This window comes from Protopterus annectens, chromosome 10.part0 (genome assembly GCF_019279795.1).
Source record: "Protopterus annectens isolate FY-2018-M chromosome 10.part0, PAN1.0, whole genome shotgun sequence".
NCBI lineage: Eukaryota > Metazoa > Chordata > Ceratodontiformes > Protopteridae > Protopterus > Protopterus annectens.
Window position 1 is genome coordinate 1,010,406,867 of NC_056744.1, and position 15,638 is coordinate 1,010,422,504.

The following is a 15,638-nucleotide window of genomic DNA, read 5'->3' on the forward strand; positions in this document are numbered from 1 at the left end:
TATCATACATTATTTTTTATAATGGCAAAAGATTCTCTCTAGAGTGGTGGAGAGAGACACAGTAGTTAACTGGCCATGATCTAAGGTTTACAAGCAGGTTCTCTAACTCGGAAACCAGGGAGCAGTCAAGCTGTTTTATACTATCTGAACTGTATGAGCTAGATTCCCCTTCAGAAAGGAAATGGCTCGGTACCCATCCAGAATCTGATTGATAACATCCTGAAAACTGTAGCAATGTAGAATTATATAATTCATCCTTTTTATGCGTTGTATTGTTAGCTTTCATGACTATGTGTTGTTTAACAACTCTCAACAAGTGTAATCTTTAAATGTAAACTGCAATTTTGTTTTTTTCCTTGGGCTCTGCCGAAAAGAGTATTTTTAGGCCAAGCTGGCCTAACCTGGTAAAAACATGCTAATAAATCAATAAAATACATTCAGCAAGTTAGGAAAGTACTAGGCAAATTCAGACAAACAGGCTTGGCAGTCAAAAATGAGACGTGCAAACGACAGTTTTTTTTTTTCAACTTGGGAATATGTGGTCAGAACCTGCCTTGGTGGAAGCTATCCAAAAATGGCAGTACAGCCAGTATGTTATTACAGCACAGTGGCCACTTCTTTCACATACTGAAATAAAAGAATCAGTAAAACAAATTAGTCTGGACTCTGGCAATCTGAAATGGATTCACTGTACTAGCAAATCCTGACTGCAGTCAAGAACTTACTGCTCAGGTGGATGCTTCAGACCACGGCCTAGAGAATACATACAGTCATCATCACAGAAGAGGCGTTGCTAGATAAACTTGAGATTCTGTGGGTAACTTTGTAGTTATAAATGTAAAAACAAAATGTAAAAAAGTTCAGGGATGTACACATACTAACTTAGCAATTCAGTTACTAAAATGTTACAAAGAAAAGCTACCCCGAGTCAATATAATCAACAAGGAAAGAAATTCAGTATTTTCAAAGCAAAAGTAAATTGCATTTAGGGCTGGATATTAAAAGCTGACAACACAACTGTTCTGAATCAAATGAGAAAATGTGTCATGGTTATAGCCATATCATCAGGGAACAGCTACAGCAGAAAATATAACATACTTGTTAGGAATGTACAAGTAATGTGATGTTATTCCTTCTGCATTTCATACAGTGCCATCTTGCTTCAAGCAATTTCAGTAGACCATATCCTGAATCTCAGTGTCTCTTTACTTACTCTTCATCCAGATATCACATTGATTTGGAATCGGCCTTTCAAAAGCTGCAAGTTTACCTGTAGGGTAGAAGTTTACCAAGGCTTTTTTTTTTTTTTTTTTTTTTAAGTAGCTTCAACAAACTAGTGCTCAACAATTCAAGCTCATTTTGTAAAGTTTAATACTAACATCAAATAACTTGATAAACAGGACCATCACATAAAGGGATGTGGTATCATGCTACTTCAGATGTACTACTGGGAGCAGAAAATGTTTACGGTACAAGGCTGTTTATCTAGCTGGTGTACACTGACCACAGCTTCGCCCTCATGACCATACCACACCAACCACGGGCAAAACTCAGCATTACTCACATCCAGCCTTGGGTTATTGCTATAGTATACAACTGCATGATAACTACAGCTCAGTTACCTATTTTATTTAGAAACAAGAAATCAAATAAAGTGTAGTCCAACACAGCAATGGAGGTCCAGTAAAAATGGTAAAATTTAATTAAGGAAAAAAACACAGTTCATAAGCGCTTTCGTCTCATAGGAAAGAGACTTTATCAGATAAATTACACAGAATTAATCTAGTTTAAATACCTCTACCTGCAATAATTAAAAAAAGTAATTAATTGGTATCCACCATATTAACCCCTGATTGGATTCCCATTTTAAAAAATTACTAACCACTCTAAGTTTTGATTAAACAGTCAGATTAAACTTAACCATCCATAAACATTGTTTTTACAATACAAATAAATTAAGAAAATATATACTTTTTATATACACATTAAAGAATGTAAATATCTATAGAATTATTAAATAGTGCATCTTGAAAACACCATCATAGATGTCAATTCAATACTAAGGCTGTGCTCTCCTTTAACAAAGGCATCAAAGACACAGAATTGCTTAATCCAGAGGGGAGAGCAGCTCTCCGTCTCAACTGCCATTTTAACTCCATTTTTAATAAAATAGGCTTCCAATCCCCCCTCCCCCATTTGTGTTGGGTGCCAGCATATCTATAATACAAAACTTAAAACATTTATAGTTGGCACATATCCCGGCATGTTTAAAGAGGACATGACTTTCTTTACTGATATGTATATCGTAAAGATGTTCGTAAATTCTTCCCCTTAAAGCCCTCTCCATTTTGCCAATATAGAAAGCTGGAGACACTTCACATACTGCCATGTATATTACCTTTTGGAACAATTCCCACTTTTAAATTTCACTCTACATCCTAATTGATTCTTCGGTATAATAAAATCCTCTTTAAAAATATAGGGGCATTGTTTACATCTACCACAGGTTTTAGTACCAACTCTTCCATAGTTGAGGGGGTTTATTTTTGATGCAAATATCTGTTTAAAGTTCTTTCCTGTCTTTAATGAAAAGAGGATTCCTACCTACCGCTTCTAATACTTCATTATTAAACCTAAAAAGGCACCAATTTCTCTTGACGATATCTTGCACTCGATCGATGTTGACTGAACTCGAGAACTAGGGCTCTATTGTAACAGGCCACAGGTTGGGGTCCAGTGGACTTGTCAAGTCCAACACCTAGAAGCAGTTTGAACCTAGTGCCCCAACTACCTTCCACCTCTTTAATACCATCAGTTACCAGTTTAATAGGATAATCTCTTTCTAAAAACATCTCCTGTATTTTTCCTAGTTCAATACCAATATCACTTTGTTTATATGTCATCCCGGCAACTCTAATCGCCTGTCCCCTCACTAAATTTTTCTTTTGCCAAAAAGGACAATTACTAGTGAAATATAAATAACTAATGAAAAATGTCCCTTTCCTAAATACTTTGGACTTGAAACCAGAGTTTGTTTGACAAATGGTAGTATCAAGATAATTAATACATTTGGCGTTATGTTGAGAAATGAATTTAAAATATTCGGAACACATTTTATTTTAACAGTAAGTGGACAGATAACACATTATGTACAAATATTGTTGTTGTAGCTTACCCGAGTGAAGTTAAGGCAGGGATAATCATATCCATACCAAGGAACACCCATCACAAGCTTCTTTGGGTCTATATTCATCTTTATGTAATCCATGTACCCTATGTTAAACACATACAATATGAGCTGTGTGTTACTAAAATGCTGATGTCACAAAATGTGAAACTACTATATGGCCCAGTATTAACATGATCAGTTCTAAAAGTATGATTCAGGAGTATTCCTTTTTTACCAAACAGTAAAAAGAGAATACAGCTAATATGCCACCTTCTGTGCTACATGCTGTACTGCAGTGTTCAGAAGACTTGTTTTCTGTCATGAAGTCTAAATATATGTAAACTGTAAGTTTAAGTGTAGCCTTCCGCTGTACCAGGAGCCACAGCACCTAATGTCTTATATATTCACAGCACTCAGCCAGCATGGAGTACTAATGCCTTACACAATTAAGGCACTCCGATGCCACAAAGTATTAATGCCTTATACCATTACGGCACTCAGCTGGCACGGAGTATTAATGCTTTACACTGTCACAGTACTCACCTTGCACTGAGTATTTTTATTTTTCACCCAAATGCTTAAAGCAATGAGTATCTGACAGATTATACAGAAATTAAAGCAACCTAAAAAGCAAATTAACTTCCACAATCCCACACACACCAATAGCTCAGAAAAAAAGCTATCCCCTCTATCTAGCTATGTATATAAATAAAACAAATAAAAAAAAATAAAAATCAGATCGCGTGAGTAAGAGGGAATCTGGAGAATCTGTAAATGGAGTTGAAGCATTGTTTGAAGACAAATACATACGTGTGCATACCACCATAATCCTATCACCTACTGAAAGATAATTGCACTAAAAGGAATGCATGGTAGAGATGTAGTCGCACAGATGAACATATGGAATACATCCCCAAAGTAAACCTAGGCATGGCAATTAGTAACAGAGTAAACACCAAGTTTTATAATAAACTGCATTGCTTAAAAAAGGAAAGAAATAATATTGTATAATAGCAAAATGTCTGGACGTTGACAACACATTTACCCACAGTTGACTGTTTGGGCATTATGCCAAAAATTACCCACACACAAACATGTCAAGTTTAATTAACGCACAGATGTAGTTTTGCTTCAAACTGTTTAGGTCTTCTAACTGTTCAATATGATTCGTCACACTGTGTTCAAATTTCCCATAGTTTTAAATTTCCAGAAAAACAGTCAGATGCATCTACATTCACAGATGCAAATACAGAAATTATCTGCTACCTCTCATTTTGCATAATAACTTAATTGATGATGCAGCTTAATATAAATACCAGTAACTATGGTGCATGATGTACTGCAAAACTCTGCAGTGCATACACCATAAACCATTTCAAAAATAATATGTTTTGGAAGGACCATCATATAATTCCCACTAAATGCTTTACATATTCATATTTTTAATTATTTATTAAGCCACTTTCAACCAACTATTAAAATATTTATTTATTTTTTTTTAATAACGTTAAAGAAAATCTCCCACATTTCTCCCAACTGCCTCTCCCCCAGATATAGTTGCGGCCTTAGGTCAACTGGTGCCCTAGGCAAAAGGGCTCCATGGCGCCCTCCACCACACTAACTGGTGCCCCCATCCTGGTCTACCTACACCAAATAAATACTGGTAAAGCACCCCTGCTAAATCGGCACCCTAGACGGCTGCCTAGTTGGCCTATGCCCAAGGCCGGCTATGCCCAGATATAGGTAACATCCTATTTACCTCTCTTCCCTTTGTTACTAATACTTTGCATAAAAGAGCTGACCATTGACAGTTTGCTTTTTTGACTCTGTAATAGCTTCGGTTAATGGTTCATAGTCAAAGATCGGTGGGAAGATGACTTAGGATAAGAACGGCTTCGGGAAGGGGTGCTGAAATAGGTTGTGCTGAAGGTCTAATGCAATGAGCGGAATCATCATTCACATACTGCGCTGTTACACTGGAGTGCTGAGGGTCTAGAAGATAAGCAAACTCATCATTCTCATACTTTTCGTTACACTGGAGTTGACCTATATTTCCATGACGTTACTCATTGCTGCCAGTCAGGGAAGCCTCCATACAGGGACCTTACAGGAATGGCTTAAATTTCTTAATCAGCCTGTCCTAGCCTGCATTTCTGACCAACATCACTGGACAAAGTCAGAGTGCACGTGAAGATCTAGAATGAAGCTGTCTGCAACACAAAGGCTGGTTAATAGGGTAGTTTTGTATCTTTTCTCTGTGATACTTATGCATCTCCAGAGTGAAAATCTTGTCAAATGGCTGCACTGATTGGTTCCGTCCTTTCTTAAGGCACCATTTGTATCCTCTGCTGCTTTCTTAAGGTACCATTTGTATCCTCTGCTGGGAACTACTACCTTACCACAGACACAGAGGTAAAAAGACTGGCTTCAGCATAGTGGAAGTTAGGACCTGGGGCTGGCATGCCAATGGAAGAGGGAGAGAGAAAAAAAAAATGCAGATTGCCTGAAAGTCAGGAAAGAAAATTAAAAGGTTACTGTTTTGCAACAAGATTTTCAATGGTTGCACGTGCACACACACACACGCACACACTCACATGCACACGTGCACACAGAAAAACAGTAACAAGAGACTACATAAAAACACCTGTATACTAAGGTTGCACAGCAGGAGATGAAATTCCATTCCGTGGTGGTTTGCATGGCAACAGACCGGAGACCAAGACTGAAAGATGCAGGTTGGGATCGGAGAAAGGATCCAAACAGACTAAAGACTTGTTTGCAAACTGATTTTAATACTCATGGCATTTGAAGATGGAACACTATTTATCAGACCATGAAGTTTTTCAAAAGAAGACCTAGGTTTATCCCTTTTTTCTAGAACAATAATATTGTACTGGCTAACCAAATAGAATTCCTGTGCCACAGCATTAATTTATCTGCCTCTGGCATCTTCATTTCCTAGTCAGAAGCCTTCTTATGGGAGCCTCTATCATGGCATCACTTGATGCAGCATCAAAAGTATCGCAAGTACATCTCAGTGTATGAACTCCCACACTTTTCTGTTCAACTAGTAATATTACTACTCTGTTTAGACTGCAAGTTTCTTGAACTGGTATAATGTGGAACTTCCACAGCATTCCAAATTTACTAACCAATTATGTATTTAGCAACCTTCACTCCTAACGAAAAGATAAAGTTGCCATGGGCACAGCTTTTCCATCCCAATTAGATGTGGTCAGAGACAGTGGCAAGATTAGGCTCGTGTGCGTGTGTGTGTGTGTGTGTGTGTGTGTGTGTGTGTGTGTGTGTGTGTGTGTGTGTGTGTGTGTTGTACCAAGTCTGCCTAAACAAAGATGTGTTATACATTATGTTATAAATTCTATGACCTCCCTTAGTGGCAGCTGATTGTGCATCAGATGACTGAATACCAGCACTTTCACATTCTATGCTAAGCTCATCACTTCCCTCTACTTCTTTTCTAATGAAGAAGGGTTCCCCTAATTGCCAGCTGAAAAATTCACTCATGTAGTTCAAGGTACCAATGAAAGAAATGCCTACTGAAGATGGAGATGAACAATTCTGATTAATTTTCCTTTTGCTCAGGATTCAGGTAGTGTGCTTGATGTCAAAACTTTTTCATCACCTCTACGTGTACTGGGAAAGGTGCTTTTTCTTTCCTTTTTTCTTCAACATTCACGTGTTGGTTCGTCAATGGCATCAACTTAGATGCCTGCTGTTGCAAAGATTCAATAGTCAAATGGGTGCTGTATCAGAGATCAAATTAGGTGAAGGGATACAAGGCCTAGGCTTCTGAACAGCTGGTACAGCATTAGGGTCATTCAGTACTGAAACCCCTAAACCTAGTAATTCCTCAAAGGATATTAACACAGGTATCAAAGCAAGTGCTGCTTACGAATTATATTCTGACAGCACTGAGGTCAGTGAGAATTTTGGGGCCTACTGCATGCTCCAGTTTTTAAAAGTCATTTGGGAAATGATGCCCTCCCAGAAAAATATAGTAGATTTTCAATTTTTTCAACTGCTTAGCAGCTTTTTGATTCCCCTCTTATACATTATGTGTGTGTGTGTGTGTGTGTGTGTGTGTGTGTGTGTGTGTGTGTGTGTGTGTGTGCATTTCAACTACTACTGCCCTTGTGGCAGACCTATTGATGAAAATGGTCCATAGAGTGGCCCAGTGATCCACCCAACCAGTTAGCAAATGAAAAATCAAATACAAAACCTGGCAACAATGTACTGTATCAGGCTTTTTGTAGCGATCATTGTAGCACACCTAAGTGCTATCAGCAGTAGACGTCCCATAAGGAAACAGCTCCAGTACTTAGTAATAATGACCATCCCTCCTGGCAAGTCTAAAGGTCAGTTTCCTGTGCTTTGTCCTATTAACCTGGTGAACTTGGGCATTCTGAGGCAGTGTAGCAACTGCCTCGTACACAGTCAGCCCTCTCCTCTTACCTCCCAACTTGTGAGAGATGTGCTTATATCTCCAAATTGGAAGCCATGCACTCTCCAGCCAAGAATAGCTGGTCAAGAGGAGAAGGTCAACACCTGCACCACACCACATGGAACACATAGCCCTCCAGAACATCCACCATCACAGCCCTCACATAAAAACAAAAACCACACACCCACCTTCGGGGAGGCTCTCAATAGAAATCTACCCAAACAGCAGAGACCTCCAAGGCAGAAACGCACTCAACCACCACAACACAGCACAAACCACAAGACACATAGCTCACCTGCACAGTGTGCCCCTCAACCTAAGCCCCTAAGGCAAAACAGCATGCCCAATACAATAATCATAAGTGACTCAATTGTGAGGTATACTGATGTCCCACTCACTAGGTTGAATAAAGAGAAGGCAACAGTCAGCTGTCTACCAGGTGCCAGAATCCAACACATAACATGCACGGCGGTCACTAGACAAGTACAAGTAGGACTCTGTCATTGTCCATGTGGGTGTGAATGACCCGAGATGCACCTCCCTGGACTACATGGAGAGAGACATGGTGGAGCTCTCAGATTATGTGGCCAAGGCAGGTATGACCCTAGCCCTGAGCAGCATCCTACCATCACCCAGAATGATACCGCAGTACAAACAGAAAATGATTGACTTCAACAATTGGCCAAGTTTCTGGTGTCATTCTAAGGGGATCCAGTATCTGCCTGCTTGGGATGACATGACTGACAGACCTCAATGCCTTGCCAGAGACTGCCTCTCTCACCCCTGGGTTTCCAGGTACTGGCTAAGACTCTTGCCACCTCTATAGTGCCTTTTTTAGGAAGTGCTCCAAGCACCAAATTACCACTGCAGCAGCTATAAATAAATGCAATCTGAGGGTCATGCTGCTCAACGCTAGAAGTCTAAATCTCAAGATGCACTCGCTCGAAGCATGCCTCAAAATGGAGAACATCGACATTTGTGCTGTAATGGAGACCAGCAGAAAGCACCCCTGTGCTGCTAGGCTATAATTCATTCTACACCTTTCGGCCCCAGAATATGGACTGAAGCTCCAAAGGCGGTGGTGTTTCCATATCCATAAAGGACATGCACACCTCCAGACCAGTAGTCCAGCATAACGCATCTGAGATACTCCAGGTAAAATTAACATTGGGTAAGACGGCGATTCAGGTTGTAGCCTGCTACAGGTCCCCAACCATGTCCCAAGACTCTCACTCCACATTCCTAAGCAGGATCCAACCTAACACTCTCATACTAGGTGACTTCAACTACCCCTCCATCAACTGGGAAAACTACTCCTGCACCAATGCATCGGCCCAATGCTTTCTGGAATTCATCAGTTCCAATGCCCAGGACCAGCTCATTCTTACCCTCACTAGAGGAAGCAACATAATTTGCCTGGTTATTACTAACATGGGCAACTGTTGCTCGACACCAACTGTCAATTCCTCCCTGGTTAAACCCAACCACAAACTAATCACCATGGAAATCCACATCTCACCCACACCCCACGCAAAAGTATCCAAAATGAAAAACTTCTCCACAGCTGACTTTGGACTCCTAAAAACAGAGGTGGCTAACTTCACGGCACCCATGCCAATGGAAAACAGATACACCAATACACTGTACGAACACATACATAAATGCATGGAACTAGCCATACCCAACAGAACCAAGACACTCTCCTCCAAACAAGGAAGCCAATCTGGTGGTCCCCTACCATTAATAAAATCTACAACAGAAGGAAGAAACTGTTGCAGAACAAGGTGAAGTCCCAAGATTGGAAAAATTCCCTTATTAGCTTCAACAAAAAGTTGAGATCCCTCATCAAAACCTCCAAAGCCAGCTATGAAGACAGAATTGTGGCAGACACTAAAAACAACCACAGAGCCTCTATTGTTATATCAAGCATCCCCACGGCAATACCCAGATTTGCTCTGAGTTACTGCACAATGGTACATCCTATACTGAGCCAACAGATATTGCCAACATACTGTGCCAACTTTACCCTGCTCTCCACCCCTAAAGGACCAATCTCAATACCTGAAAAATGCCAGGCACCCAGCATTACTGCAGCACAGGTTAAAGTTGCATTGTCCAAGGCCAAGAATACAGCTTCCATGGGACCCAACAATATCCCTGGCTGTGGTCTACATGAATTACAAAGTGAACTGGCCCCACATCTGTGTGCCCTGTTCACTCACAGCCTCCCCTCAGGCTTTGTCCCTACTTGAAAGGCACACTACTACAGTCATCCCTCTCCATAAAGGAGTGACTACAGACCCTAGAAATTATCCCCCTTTTAGCCTGACGAGTCTGATGTGCAAGTCTATGGAGCACATCATCATGGACCTAATTAGCAAAGATACAGGGAATCTCCAAACTCTAGATCCCACACAATTTGGTTTTGTAAAAGGTAGATCATGCCTGCTCAACCTGGTTGACTTCTTTGAGTCAGTCTCCAGAGCTGTGGATGAAGGTAAGGCAGTTTGTACAGCTTACCTTGATCTGGCCAAGGCCTTTGATACCATTCCTCACTCAAGAATTATTGATACACTCACCAAACTAGGCATCAACCCCTGTATCATTAGGTGGGTTGCAAATTGGCTCACAGATAGCGGACTCCAAGTCAGACTGCCGACCAGTCATGAGTGGAGTCCCACAGGGATCAGTCCTGGGTCCTCTCCTGTTTGGCATCTACTTCTCAGAAGTTCAGGCCAACACAGAGGGCTTTTGGCTGACCAAGTTTGCAGATGACTGCAAGTTGGGAGCCATTATTAACTCCCCAAGCGATGGAGACATCCTACAGAAAGGCCTCACGGAGACCAATGCCTGGTGTTGGAACCAATCAATTCCCACCAATTGCCACATCGATGGGAGCCCACTGAACACTGAAGGTGTTATAAGAGATCTGGGGACACAGGTTGACAGCAACCTCTCCTTCAACCACCACATTGCCACTGTGGTCAGAAAGTTCTTCTATGTGGCACATCTCATTACCAAGTGTTTTGTATCCAGGAAGAAAGAGGTCATAATTTCTCTTTACTCTTCTGTCATTAGACCAGTCAGAGTATAATGCCCCTTATGGCATGTACCTCACTAGACACCTGCAACAGCTGGACAGGCCACAAAAGTACCTCACAAAGAGGATCCTAGGCCTTAAACACGTCCTAAATGGACAGACTCAAAAACTCCAGATATTCTCCGTCTCATATAGTCTACTAAGAGGCGATCACTGCTTGACTTACAAAGTCATTCTGACCCAGCTCTGTTAGAAATGCTAGATCTAAAGAAATCCCAATCCCTCCACACCACATGCTCCAGAGACCTCAACCTCATTACCACAATCAACAGAACATGCGGCAGGGACAAGTTCATAACCCAGAGACTGCCCATGCTCTGGAACAAACCTCCCATACATGTCAAGCAGAGCACCTCACTGGCCCTCTTCAAGAGAAATCTTGATAAGTAGATGGGAAATAAAAGTTCACTCAGGGGATCACTCCAGTGGCTCTACTTGATAGAGGCACTGGGAACCAATGTCGGGCAGCACAATGCCAGAGCACTTCTATGGGCTAGGCTTGTAAAGGCTCCAGGGCCATTAGCCTAGTACACACCTATGAACCTATATAAAATATACATATGAATTATTAAGCCCAGACGTAAAACAAATATAGCTTCACCACTGACAGTACAGTATTAAGAAGTCTCCTTATATACTGTCTTGCTGCACTTAATGAACAGTACAAAGCATAAAGTCATACAAAAGGTGCACGCATATTCCCAAACAAGCCAAGTACTGCCACCACCATCATCATCCCTATTTCCCCCCATTATCTACATGGGGTCGAGGTGTCATATCAACTGATGCCACTCTCCTGCCTGATTGTCACAGGTCTTCTCTCACACAATCCACCCTTTGCTGGACACCCTCGTTTTCTCTCACAATCCATCCCTTTGCTGGACACCCTTGTTTCCTCTTGCCTTCTTCCTGTATGTCCCAAATCATCTTCACCAGACTGTCCACACCACTGCCATCTGTTCTCTTTGAGCTTTTCTGCAACTGGTGTTACTTTGACTTCTACTCGTCCTCAATTCTTCATCTGTCGCACAGGGTACATCCTACCACCCATCTCAAGCACTTCATCTCCATCACCTCTAGCTTACTCAACTGCTCTGCCATTACTGCCCAGGTTTCTGTACCATACAGTAAGACTGGTTGCGCCATTGTTTTATGTACCCTGCCATTCAGCTTCTTTGGCATTCTTCCATCATATACTACACCTACCTTCCTGTGCCAGTTGGCTGACTCTAGCTTTGACCTCTTTATTCAGACTTCTCTTCTCAACCACCTCTCCCAGATACCTAAAGTTGCTAACTTGTTCCACTATAATTTTCCCCTCTCTATCTCAATTCTCAGCTTCTTTTCAACTCCACCATTTGCTGCCATTACAGCCGTCTTTTCTGTACCCAGTTTCATCCCATGTGCCTTCAGTTTTGCATTCCACTCCCTTTATCCTTTTCTGAAGTTCTTGCTCACAGTCTGCCTGTAATGCCACATCGTTTGCATACAGCAACTCTGTTGATCTGTCCCCACCGACCTGTTTACTAATGCAGTCCAACACCAGCATTAACATCAGGGGGCTCAGAGACGAATCCACTCCCACTGGGAATCCCTGTGTGAGATCAAACACTGTTCATACTTGAGTCATTGCAGCCTTGTACATAGCTTGCACTAATTCTACTAATGTCTCTGGGAGTCCAAGCTACCGCAGGACTGCTCAAATCAGCTTTCTTGGGACCTTGTCATATGCTTTCTCCAAGCCTAGGAATGCCCAGTTGGACTTTTTCATCACCTACAGTTTCTTCTGAGGTACCCGTCTCACTGCAAACATCAGGTCAGCTGTGCTGCTTCCTGATCGGAATCCAAACTGCTCACCTCCCACCTTACTTTCTAACTGCACTGTGTATTTGTTTATCAAATCGCCCTCTCCAGAACCTTCATGCAAATATGACAGAAGTTTGATACCTCTGTACTGCTCACAGTTGTGAATGCCCACTTTGTTCTTGAACACTGGTGTGCTCATTCTCCAGTCATCTGGGACATGCCTTTCTTGCCACACAGTACCCTTAGGAGTAATTTCTCCTCTGTCTCACAGAGCATCTTGGTCATATCTGCTGTGACTTATCTGAGCCTGCGGCTTTCCCTGGCTTCATTTTTCTTAGTTCTTGCTTCTTCAATGGTGGGCTCCTCCTCTTCTCTCATTGTAGGTTGTGTCTTTGACAATTCAGCTTCTGTGGGAGTTTCTTCATTCAGAAGCTGCTGGAAGTAATCTTTCCATCTGCCTTTGATGTCCTGTGAACTGGCGAGCAGTTTTTGCTGGCAGACCTTATGAAGGGGGTCTGGCTACCTTCTTTATCTTTCTGCCTTTACCTTGCAACCTAATAAAGTTTCTTTTTCCATCTACTGACTTACATTTCATAAGCTGGAAGATTGCCTCTGATGCCTTTTTTTTTTTTTTACTATTTCAACTCCTTTCTTGGTTTCTTTGTTAGCCAACCAGTACTTCTTTACAGCCTGGTATGTTGTTTCTAATCTCACATTTTTACTGCACTCTTCCTTTCTTTTGGTGACTTCCTGGACTTCTGCAGTCCATCACCCACTTTCCTTATGAACTTTATTTCCACACCTGGCTCAGCCACATATATGTTCTGTAGTCCTCACACATGCTGCTTTGGAGATGCAACTCTACTCAGTTCCTTTTCTTTTTGAGGTGCTAGAGCCCTGCATAATTCCTTGAACTGTTGTGCTTTCTCTAGTCAACTTGCACATGTTCACCCTGGCCTCTGCTGACCTTACAGCCTTCTCTGACCACTGCTCGCTACTGACTGCAGCAACCAGTGGTCTGTCACCAATTCTGATGACCTACCACACTGTCTTCTAAAGCTTCTCCCACACCACAATTCCCACACCATTTCTAGCTTGTCCTCCTCCTTAGCAGACGGCACTGCCCTTCCATCTCGACTCCTGGAATAATGCCCAGCCTTCTCCTTACCATCTACTTCTAAGTTCCATCCACTCAGTGAACTTGCATTGAGTGTAGCACTTCTTGATTCATGTTTGGCAGGTTGATTGTGTTTTTATGCCCACCTTTCGCTCAACAGAGCTATCCCAGGTAACCCAAGCTGGGCAGCTGAACACTGGCTGGCCAGTAGCTTATTGACTGAGGGCTGCTGAGCTTTACGACGAGCACACATTGGCCAATTGCAGCAATTACACACCTCTCACTGTTGGCATGGCTTCCTGATACAAGGTGGGGGTAGACCAGGTCTTCAACCCACTTATTACCAGTAAATACCCATGCCCATTTTGGCAACATTAATCAATACAACCAAATCAACTAGAGCCATATTTCACAACACTTGAGTGGCTAGCCCTGCCACGGCACGCAGTCTCTGATCCGTGTTCTCCTATCATGAGGATACTGTGCACCACAGTAGATGCCAAAAGCAGTTGGCTTATACAACTCTTCTGTCTACAGGACACCATGCAGAGTGCGTCTGTGCTGCTGCTCAAACACTCAGCATGTTTTTTTTTTTTTTGGAGGTGGGAGGAACTCCACACAGGGAGAGCATGCAAACTTCAAACTGGCACTGGCTAGAAGTCAGACTCAAACCTTGTAACTTCTGCATAGCAGGCAAAGACCTTAACCATTACGCCAACTGTTCTCTCAACACTAGTACAGCCACATAACATTATGAAATGTATTCGCACATAAAACAACCCCCATTTAGCATCAGTATAAAACAAACACAAAGGTCTGATAAACAGCACAAAAAGGCAGGGTAACTTTTTAGTTAGGATAATAATTGTGTAAGTGAGATATGGACTAATAGTGAAGATATTTCTATAACACAGTATCATCACATATTTAATATTCCACACAAATTTTTAACAAAGTGGTAAACTGTCAAGAAGTACACAGTGTTACAATCTTCAGCCCTTGATGCACAGATTCAGAGATTCGATGGATTCGCACAGCACCTGCAGGGTAATGAAGAGTTCACCCTAAGATGCAGCTCAGCCAGTAGTGCTCTTGTGCCAAATTCAGTAGCTCATCAGCATTTGTGTTTAAACCCCTCCTTAATGGATAATAAAAAAGAAAAGAAAAACAGGGAGGGACTGGGATATAAACCCCAGAGTTTTTGATACTGACAACCTATATATAGGAAACTAGTCTCTCTCAAATAGGGCAGTTCCAGGGTCTCAAACAATTTGGGAGTGCAAATGGGATGGCTGGAGTTCTGCCTCTCCAGAAAAAGTTTTCTGCAATTCTATTTGTTTATGTCAAATGTTTCACTGGGGAAGCTACCATAATGGTCTAGTTTCAATAAATAAGCTGTCTGCAGAACTATACCGCTACGGTTTCCTGTCCTGTGTTAGAGGATTGGTTTGATTAATTGTGCATATGGAGGATCATTAAAAAAAAAGCGTAAAACAAACTCAAAAAACTGCGCCCATATAAGCTGACGTGGCCTGAGAAGGAAGAAGCGTTGAGGGAACAGCTGCTTGAAGCGCTAACTGGCTAGCAAGGCAAGGCGGGCAGGCAGAAGGTAAGAGTGTTGTTTCTTTTGAGTTTCCCACAAGTTAAACAGTTATTGACTTTTTGATTTCGACTGAAGGGCAAGAGAGGGAAACTTGGGGTTGGTACTTAGCTTTAGAAGTAGTCAGTAGTATACCGGTAGTAGATCTGGATCTGACCTGGCGGCACTTCTGACAACTGGCACTTCCCGGCGGCAAGAGAAAGAAAGAGAGAAATGGGCGTTGGCTGATGCCTTTATGCCGAAGACCAGCAGAGATGGCGGTCGGGTGAGTCGACATCAGCGAAGCGGACAGACTTTTTGGAATCGCCGACCCGAAGGGCTGCCTGGCCGACAGGACAACCCATTTGTTATGACTGCACGGTTTCCTGTCCTGTGTTAGGTGAC

General features: G+C 42.0%; 1 protein-coding gene across 2 annotated transcripts in view; it reads right to left on the minus strand.

Moving 5' to 3' along the window:
* CTBS (chitobiase) overlaps positions 1–15,638 on the minus strand; it is a 302,603-nt gene that overhangs the window by 191,794 nt on the left and 95,171 nt on the right. For both annotated transcript variants that reach the window (XM_044085766.1, XM_044085765.1), the window contains exon 5: positions 3,176–3,273. In XM_044085766.1, coding sequence (XP_043941701.1) covers positions 3,176–3,273 — 98 coding nt within the window. The remainder of the gene's footprint in view (positions 1–3,175; positions 3,274–15,638) is intronic.